Source organism: Malania oleifera, chromosome 11, assembly GCF_029873635.1.
Source record: "Malania oleifera isolate guangnan ecotype guangnan chromosome 11, ASM2987363v1, whole genome shotgun sequence".
Classification (NCBI taxonomy): domain Eukaryota; kingdom Viridiplantae; phylum Streptophyta; class Magnoliopsida; order Santalales; family Ximeniaceae; genus Malania; species Malania oleifera.
Genome location: NC_080427.1, coordinates 32,327,882 through 32,338,525, shown reverse-complemented (window position 1 = coordinate 32,338,525; position 10,644 = coordinate 32,327,882). Strand labels below are relative to the sequence as shown.

Here is a 10,644-nt window from a genome sequence, read left to right as displayed (position 1 = left end):
CTTTCTTCTTTCACTTTATATATATATATATATATATATATATTTCTCTTATTTCAATTAGTTTGTTTTTTTTTTTAAATTAATGTAAAAATGTTTAATTTAATAATTAATTATTTAATTATTTAATTTATCTTAATTTAATTTAATTTTTTTTCTTAATTAATTTTTTTAAAATTTTTTTTCTTTTTCCCACACCATTCTTTTTATTTATTTATCTGTTATTTTATTTATTATTATTTTTAAATTATTTTAATCCTTTTAAATTTTTGGGTTTTTACATTCTCCCATCCTTATCTGTTATTTTATTTTTATTTTTTTCAAAATTATTTTAATCCTTTTAAATTTTCGGGTCTTTATAGCAGTGATGTATAATTAAGGTAATAGTAATTTTATTTTGTTTAGCATAGTGGAATTGTAATGTAGTGTATAGGATAGGTAGTATTTTGGTTTTGGGAGAATTTTCTTTTATACTTGCAATCTCCTAGAACTACACATGTAACCATGGTATTCCTCCGCCATAAGTGAGGGTAGGTAATAAGATAAGTAGACTATTTGTTTTAAGAGATAATGGACCATGTGAATAGTAAATTTTGAGGATGAAATTTTATAAGGAGGGGAGAATGTAATAACCCAAGAAAATTTCTCATGGCCTCATCGACGAACACAGGACGTTCGTCGACGAGGGTACACGAGGGTCTTGTCGATGAGAAGATACCGAGAGGTTGTTCTTAAGCTCTAAATTTTGTCAACGAAAAGATGGTGTTCATCGACGAATCTCCTTCTTAGACTCATTGACGAGATGACGTGGTTCGTCGATGAAACCCACAATATAAATAGTGTTAAACTCAGTTTTTTACGTAGAAAACTCAATAGAATGCTCTCTCTCCTCTGCCTTACGATTTTTCCTCCCTCTCTCCTCGATTTCGGCCCCATCGACTGCCAGATCGATAATTTGAGGCCACCACGATGCTCCTGGGGAAGTTCTTTCTAAGTCTGCCGGAGCGGATCATTGGCGGGACGAAGTTGGATTTCATCCCAAATTCAGGGTAAGGTTTTTTTGTCAAAGTTCGTTTATCAGCAGTTGTAGGAAATATAGTACAAGGAAATAATGATATTTTGTTTTGGGATTTATAGTTTTCAGGGTGTTGAGTGGAGAACCCTGTATGTGTAGGACCCGTCACAGTAGGGGATTCTAGTAAAAATCGGATGAGGGAAATATGTTATGTTAGGCAATTCTAGTATGATTTCAGTATAAATTATATGTTTTATCAGTTTATTATTTGGAGCAGGAATTTATACATTTTATCAGTTATGTTTAAGATGTTTTAAGTTACCGTGTGACATGAGAATATAGATACAGTACATAATCATGCTTTACAGTATTTATACAGAAACATGTTTTCCAGTATTTTCAGGATTATGTTTTACAGAATATACAAACAGGGAATACATTTTACAGTATATCATGATTATACAGTTTTACAGTATCATGACATACAGATTTACAATTAAGATCATAAATGTAGTTAATATAGTTACAGTTTACTACATCTTCATGGTTAATATAGTTATTACAGAATCATGGTAAAACAGATAGTTGTATATAAATAATTATAGTATCAGACCCTGATGGACCATTATAGATACAGTTTACAGAGCATGGTACCGTAACTATACATAGTTCAAAGTGCAATCACATATTTAGATAATACATGGTAGATAAGTCGATCGTGCATATGTTGTGGATAGGCTCCCCATCAGATATGGGTTGAGGAGGGCAGATCTGACTGACAGAGTATAGTGGTTTATCCTGGTATGCTAGTCATTGATAGATCCCTCTTATGGGCTGCACAACCTTGTCATGAGGGGTTAAATCATGACATACAGTTATCCATAGGAAAGTTTTTTAGTTATTATTATGTATATACAGTTTCATAGAAACAAAGAATATACTTATGTACATTAGAAGTATTATGAGTAGAAACTTAAAATACCGATATGTTATGCAACATGGATATAGGTGATGGTTTATATTATTTGCACGGTATTTACAGATTCAGTTATACATGATTATATAGAATCAGACTTTTATAGAATTGTAACTCATTTGTTACATACTAGCAATAGCATATGTCGTCTTACTAAGCATCGTCTCATCCCATTAAATTGATATTTTTCAAGTGATCCATCTAGGCGAGCAGATTAGGCTCATAGGTAGAGGGGCTTTAGTCTTGCCCTGTCAATAGAGTGAATATTTTTGGGAGATTGATTTTTGTATAGCTCTAGTACAGATGAGGGTGTTTATGAGGAACAATTGTATATGCATATCTTGGAGATCATCTTAGCACCCTAGTATTATGTATGCATGTGTGTATGAGAAGGTATCAGAGATACGAAATTTCATAGTATTTATTATTGGAAAGTCATAAGATATTCATAGAATATAGTAGGTCGTTACAAGTTGTATATCATATGAGGGTACAATATAGAGTCATGATGCAATACGACAATATATTATATGAAGGTACGTTACAAAATGCTAGAGTCATGGTTTAATACAACTATATATATATATATATATATATATATATATTATATGAAAGTATTTTGGGGGTTTCATATGAGGCTATATATGCAAAGAATAGTTGAGGGTTGAAACAACTCGAAAGGTAGCTTTACATTGATAGTGAAAATTGCGCAGGGGCTCCGAGGACGTATGCATATTGTCAAATTACGTAAATTTGTGTTCTTCTTCTCTTTTTAATTTTTCTCTAATTTTCGTATTTATTGTATGCACGTGCATAATCTTAGGGCATAATTTCTCAACAATAATAATATCAGAGGAAATGAACCAAAAAAAAAAAAAGGAAAAGAAAAAGCAGGAAAAGGAAAGGATAAAAGACATAAGCCTTCTTAAGGTTTCAAAAATTTTACAGACCTCTTGACAATGATGATTTGTATTATAAATTTATTATGTGTTGCTCCAACTCTTTATTATCAAATGCAACCTCTTTTATATTCACGTCATTATATAAAATATTGCGATTGCATGTATTTAAATTTTGATTAATGTGCAATTAGTTTGGCTTGATTGCTATATAGTGTCATTTATTTGATTCGATAATTTTTTTTTTTAAATGAGATGATATATTTATCAATATAAAATATTAAATTTTGTAAATACATGTGTATATATAAATATTAATCTAAATAAAAGATACATGATTCTTAATGTGATCATTCGATCGAGTGGATGAATGTTGGAATTTCGTGTGATCATGAGTGGCTAAGTGTATGACAAAAACCATGTATCGTTAGTGATTAACAAAGAGTCTCCAATTAAAATATATTTAAATAATGGAGATGCATTGGTTATAGTCATGGATCTCCCTAACCAATGTATCATTAAGTATGTGTCATATTATATTAAGATACATTCACTTTGGAGAAAGAGAAAGACCATTTTTATACAGTTTTTATTTTTTGCATTTAGCCACTCATAAAATCGTATATAAAGAATTTTTTGTCCCTCTCACCACTAAATTTTGTTTGATGAAATTTTCATCGCTAATTTAATTATAAGAGTGAGTCCCTATTAATCAAGTAATCTTCGCATTATATCTGAAGATAAAGAAAAGAAGATACATTGAGATGTAAGTTCAATTATTGGAATAAAAAATACAAAGTATTTAGTTTATTTTTGATATCCTTACTCTGCTATTTGTTATGAAGTGTATAGCAGCCCAAATAAGTTGTCATTTACTCCTTTTACTCAGCAAATTTGAATCTTAAAATCACAACTTTAACATTATGGAGTCGCTGCAATTTTGATGGGTGGAGAGGAACACTCAGTCACTGACTGTGACTGAAACTCAGTGAGGATAAATTCCAAACAAGTATATTTCAATCTGAAACAATAATACAGAGGAATTCAAACAACAAAATCTCTTGCTCACTCACTGGCTTTCAACTCTCAACACACCACATTGCTCACATTTACTCACACACAACTCAGCTATTTATAGTAATTATAGAAATCAAATAATGAACAATGGTGGGTGCAAATCTTCAATAGAGGTGGGCTGGTAGGTGGAGTAGGTTGCCTGCAAATCTCCAATGTCCACAACGGTGGGCTGCCGGTCTTCAATGGAGGTGGGCTGCCGGTCTTCAAGTTTAATCTTCAACAAATTTTTCATTCCAATAGTATTTTGGTCAAATTTTATTTACCATTCCAATACATTCCAATCTCCATTGTAAACTTTCTTTCTAGCAATAATGAAATATGTTAAAGACATTCTTAAAGAGCCACATGTACCTATGCCTGCAGAAAAAGAAAGAGGCATATCTATTAATTAAGTGATTCTTATTTTTTCAATTCCATTACAATTATGGATTGGGTTCAACTATTTAACGTGGAAACATAGTAAACAACCTTAATTAGGATGGGGAAAAAAATGAAAAATCGGAAGACAAAGGTTAACTAGTTAATTAATTTAGGTACCCTTGATAGTTTAGATTACGTCAAAGCAAAGTGGGATTTTTTTCCCGCAAGCAAATGTGTCAAAAACAATATGAGAGGAAATGAATAGACAAATGGAGAAGGCAAGAGGCAACCTGCTTTAAGTTTCAAAGATTTCATAAACCTCTTTTTACTATCAAACACAACTTTTTTATATTTACATTATTATATATATTGCAATTATTTTACATATTTAAATTTTGACTAATGTGCTATAAGTTTGGCTCAGGTGCTATATATTGTCCTTTATTCGATTTGATAATGAGATGATATATTTTAACAGTATGCAATATTAAATTTTGTCGTATATATAAATTTAATCAAAATTTTATTTGAATTATATATAAATCTCACACTTGGGTGTGTGTGTGTGTGTGTGTGTGTGTGTGTGTGTGTGAGAGAGAGAGAGAGAGAGAGAGAGAGAGAGAGAGATGTGATTTTTTTTTTCATTTTAGATTTATATAGGTGTGTACTTGACAAAATGCAAAATGTTATTTCACAATAAGCATTTAGATCATCAATGTCAAGTTAAGATAACCTAACTAATTGTTTCTAATTAAGTCATGCGAAGGCTAACTACGCAGATTTTAACAGTGAAAGATTCTCAATTCTTGCGACTATTAATTTGATATTAATGCTGCCAAAATTTGTCTAGAAGAATTTAGATCAATCAGGACTTGGATCACTCTGAAGAATGAAAGAAAAATAGCTTGGAACACCCAGGGTATACTCCAGAGAATCACTCATATGCTTAAGTAAGGGAATTTTGAAGGATTACATGATCGCAACAGTAGAGGAGTGAGTGAGAAAGAGATAAGACGCCTTACCTTCCTTAAAATGTCCTCTTTCTATACATTTAGGATACCTTCTTATTGATATTTATTTATGCATAAGAGTTACGTTTTTGCTATGCATAGGTTACTAGAGGATAAAGATTGGTGTGCTAAACCCTTACTTTAATTAATGGACGTTAGCTCCTTTTTATTGATCTCTTGATATCTTTTCATATTATGACTGCAAATATCTCTCTTTAATTAATTAAAAGTTAAGGGGTCTAAATCACTTAAATCACTTTTTAGATAGGATCATTTAATCATTTTATAAATTTTTCAACAATTCTCAAGTTCAAAATGGTAGGCTTTAAGATTACGAAACTGCTGCAATTTTTATGTTTTGATTTGGTCAAATTTTATTTACCATTTCAGTAGATTGAATCTCTCCTTGTAGACTTTCTTTTTTAACAATGATGAAATATATTGTTTATGAGACATTCTTAAACCACCACATGTACTTGTGTTCATGGAAAAGGAAAGAGAGACATATCCATTGATAACATATTAAGGGATGCTTATATTTTTAACTTATTACAATTAAGCTACATTTGGAAGCATGAATTTCAAATCTTGAATTTAGATTTTAATGGATTTAGGCAAATTTAAATATAATTGTACATTATGTCTTATCTAAATCTAAAATAATTCCAAACATAAGATCTCTCCAAACATAGAGTTATGCGTTGGATTCAATTAGTTAATAAAGAAACATTTGGGTAGTAAACAACCTGAATCAAAATGGGAAAAATATAAAAAAGAAAGCTAATTAAGTTAATTATTTAAATCATTAAGATAGGTACCCTAGATAGTTTAGGTCACGAAGTAAAGCAAGAAAACTAATTAGGTTAATTATTAATTAATTAAGATAGGTACCCTAGATAGTTTAGGTCATGAAGTAAAGTGGGATTATTCCCTATAAGTAGATGTGTCAAAAATAAGATAAGAGGAAAGGAATATAAAAAACAAAAATAAAAGGTAAAAGACATCAACTTCTTCATAGATGTCAAAAATAAAAGTAAAAATAAAAATAAAAGGTTGATGTCCATGATAGAGGGAAAGGATGATGATGATGATGATGAGGAGGAGGAGAGCATAGCAGAATCACAGAAGAAGAAAAGAATGAGGATTCATTTTTCGTAGAACATGTCAAATCAAATTCTCAAATTTATGAACAAACTTTTGATTTTACACATAATTAGTATTTAGTTTTTCTTAATTTTTAATTATATTAAAACAAAATTTCATTTTTTATAGTATTTAATAGCGAAGGAAAATATAAGAAAAATGAATTCTTTCTTATTTTCCGTTCTTCTCATTTTTTCAAATAAAATTCCTATTTCAAATGGAGCATAAAAGTTATAAAATGCGACTATAAACTAATTTTATAAATTTTTGGGTTTGATTTTTTCAAAAAAAAAATATTTCAAGATACTTGCTGATAAAAGATTCATCATCATGGGCTCAAGAAAAATGATGGGATGGATAGGTTGTCTAAAGACAAACACCAATGAGTTCCAATTTTTCTTTTTATGGATATACAAATTTAAAGATGACCTTAAAGTAGTTTGATGAATAATATGACAACGCGAAATAAATTAGAGAATGAGACACAAACCGACATTCCTTTACTCCATAGTTTCTTATATTAGCCCTTCTAAATTTGAAGCAATACATATAATGAGAAATCCAAAATTGTCATGCTGTGTTGAAATACCTTATTCATGCATGATAAACTGTTAATCATTTAGATGTAGTATGTGTATATTTAAATTATTTGAAAAAAAAAAAAAACAAATTCTTAACAAATTCTTTTAACATTTTATTTAGTATGGTTGTTAGTTTATTCATAGAATTTAGAAATAATTTTGCTTAAGGATCGGACACTCTTGACATATTCCTTATATACATTTCGTGTCTTATCGGCTTCCTAAATACAATTCTCGAAACTACCAATACTTTTAAAAAGAAGAAAGTGTAAAAATAAATTTAATAGAAGAGGTCTTCTTTGTGTACATGTCTTAATTCCTTTTTATCTTGTGTTGGATACTTTGATTAAGCATTTTATCTTAGATACAGCAAACAGATTGATCAAAGGCATTTAATATTTACTGCAAAATTTGTAGTTAAGAATATTTTAGTCTTATGAAAGAAGCATTTTCCCATTGAGCATATAAATAAATAAATAAAAAGTGGTCATGGGTGCAAGAACTTGTAACTAGAGAGGAGTTTTTTTTTTTTTTTAAGAAGGGTAGCACCTCCATTTATTTATTGATAACCTCTTACTTTTGGCAAAAGAATAACGTGATTACAAGATAGATAACAAAAAACAACACGTTAAAAATTTCTCAAAAACCAACACTAACATCCAACCAAAAATCGGGTTATAAGTCCAAATAAAATAAAATAAAATAAAACATGACTTACAAAACAAATTTCACGTAACAAAATAAAACAAAAAATAAATAACATAAAGCATAAGGAAAATCAGCTAAATACACCTTATACAATTCGTACCCATCTTCTTCAATTTATACAAATCATTGCTAATTTTAGAAAGTTGACTACCATTGATAAACAAACTATTCCTTCTCATAGCCCATTATCGAGTCAAGTCTTCTGTCACTTTGTTCTCTTCTCTATACCAACGATTTATTGAAAAATATACTTCCTCCAATAAACCAATAAGCTTCTCCAAAAAATCCAACAAAACAGTGCCTCACCCGTGGCCTCTGATAACCACGTACTTACTTGATTCTCTATCTCTATTTGCAGTAAACAATGTTGGATCACTATCCTTTCTTATTTCCCTACCTCTATTTGCGAGGGAAAATGGTGTAGTAAGTCTGGAGGCAACTCAGAAAAATGGAAACAATTGCACCAGCAAAAGCTAGAAACGTGAAGTTGGAGCGCAACCACTCTCTCATCCAAATTTGCGCCTTGTTCTCAAAATGCCTTTCAATGCATACTTTAGCGTGAGAATAAATTTTCGGATTGGGGACCAAACTGTTTGCCATGTCATTGAAGAGGTCCGCCACTTGCTGGTTGGTGCCGAGCAAGTTATGAAATACGCCATTGGAACCCAACTCCGTGACGTCTTCGACATCGTCGATGAGTGAATCCATGAAGCATATGTAGGAGGTGACCCACGAATCCTCCACATTGTAGCATGTTTCGTAGGCTGCCAAGTTCAGAAGAATGGTTTTGGTCTGGCTATTGATGGCTATGGGGGGTAGTCCAAGTTTTGCGGACAAGCGAATGGACTGGAAACGAACATCTGTGAGATGAAGAGTTTTGCTTGGCCTGATGTGTATTCCCGCAGACTCAAGCTTCTTGGCAGATCGATATCTGTACCAGTTACTCATTGCAGTATGATATCCCACTTCCTGGCCCCCTTCCGGACCAACAAGGCGTATGTGCACAAGATGGAGAAGATGAAGGGGGAGTTCGGCATACAAATCCCTATGAATGATCACCATCTGCTCCCTTCCTAATATAGGCACCTCAATGTACTTAACAATAAAGTAATTAATCAGATAATTTCTTAGAAAAGGCTTCCAATCCATCAATTTATCAACTACCATGAGAGGGAGCTGATTCTCCATCAATAACAAGTCGCGCCTAATGAAGCCTTCGTCGCGACTCTGTATCTTCAGTTCCGAGAGCCGTCCATCCAGACATGAGTCCACGAACTGCAGAATGAAGCAAGCGTCAATGAACATCAGCTGCGCAAAAGCATAATCGTTGAACTTATCTGTGGAGTCCCTTTCATAGCGGTTTCTTGCTTCTGAAACCATCTCTTCTAGCTCAGCATAGATGGACTCGATCTCCCTCGTCTCCCTACCCAAGAGAAAGTGGCTTGCCAATCTCTTCTTTAGTGTCTCCCCTGCCTGGAGATGAGGTTTGCCGTAATGGATAGGGCCAATGGAAACCATCATGGGATCGTAGCATTTGGTGTTAGCTTTGACATCGCGGAGCATGGTTGGAACCCTCTGAATGCAGCCGGTTTTCTGCGATGCAGTGATGCTTCCATCTCCTTGCTCGCCCTCTCTTTCTTTGTCATCGTGATGATCGTGAGCATTCTGTAAGGATATTAGCCACTCATGGGGGCTGCTTCTTCTGGGGAGTTCTCTCATCCCCGTCAGAGGGGCAGGCTGCTCCTCCATGGAAAGCTGGAAACCACCTTCACTGCCTCCAGCATTATTGTGTTCTGGTAAGTATGGACTCTTTTCTTTTTCTTTTTCTTTTTCTTTTCCTTTCCAGCGCATAATTTGCTGTCAATAGTTTGCTTTGGCGAGTTTTTTCCCGCGAGATTTACTTCAACTTTCCCCTTTGCCTTTCTATCCAACAGGAGATCTTTGCCAGATTTGCCCCACACACACACACACACACACACACACACACACATATATATATATATATATATATATATATAAAATTAAAAATGCATTAAACCCAATTAAAGAAACAAAATATTTTTTACCTTCTAAAAAAAAAGACAAATATTTTTAAAAATAAACTATATTTAATAAAAAATAAACTCTATTTAATAAAAAAAAATATAAACAAAAATATCATTACCTTCTAATAAAAGAACTTGCTTTCATTTAATTGTCAATTTTTTGTTTAACTATTTTTGATTTTCTATTTGGGATTTGTACATTTCAACTATTAATATGTTAATTTCATTGTCATTAATTTCCAATTTGAATTTCATTACGAAAAAAAAATCCAATTGTAGAGGACTAAAAGTTCTAATAAATGTTACTCGAATTATTTTAACTTCTAATTTAATTTTAAATTACCTCATAAATTGTGTTATGTTTTCTCAAAGCACTTGGAGCTATAATTGTCTTCATTGAATCATTGATACAAATTGATAATGTTAAACCCAATTTCTTTAAAATTTGGCATTTGAGTCTACTTCAAATTGTTTTTTTGGGTATTGAGTTGTCTTTTTTCAATTATTTTCTAACAAGAACCGCCATTCTAACTACTAAAAATCTAGCATCGCATACTGTTGTCCTTTAATCTTCCTTTCTTAAAAAATTTCATGGAAGATGAGTTATGTGATTATGATTGATAAATTTGAATTAATTATTGCAAACAAACAAAAAAGGAAAACAAAATAAAACCGAACACATCTAGGGTAAAGGATTAAAGTCAAAAGTCAAGCACAAGGTTACCATGTGCTCTCCATAATTAGTTATCATTTAAAACTTAACAAAAAAAACAGGAGATTTTATGCTCAAAACATTTTTAAAAAATCATAAAATTAACGTAGTATAAAGTTTT

The 10,644-nt window shown here is 31.7% G+C and overlaps 1 protein-coding gene across 1 annotated transcript; it reads right to left on the bottom strand.

Annotated features, from left to right (window-relative positions):
- Positions 1–7,711: 7,711 nt before the first annotated feature.
- Positions 7,712–9,517, bottom strand: LOC131168062 (UPF0481 protein At3g47200-like). Its single transcript, XM_058127236.1, has one exon. It carries the CDS (start codon positions 9,513–9,515, stop codon positions 8,166–8,168), a length of 1,350 nt encoding a protein of 449 aa, XP_057983219.1. The 5' UTR covers positions 9,516–9,517; the 3' UTR covers positions 7,712–8,165.
- Between the last annotated feature and the right edge of the window lie 1,127 nt (positions 9,518–10,644).

Bases quoted from the DNA above. Each gene is read 5' to 3' on its own strand.
- LOC131168062 (XM_058127236.1), bottom strand. From the start codon at position 9,515: ATGGAGGAGCAGCCTGCCCCTCTGACGGGGATGAGAGAACTCCCCAGA.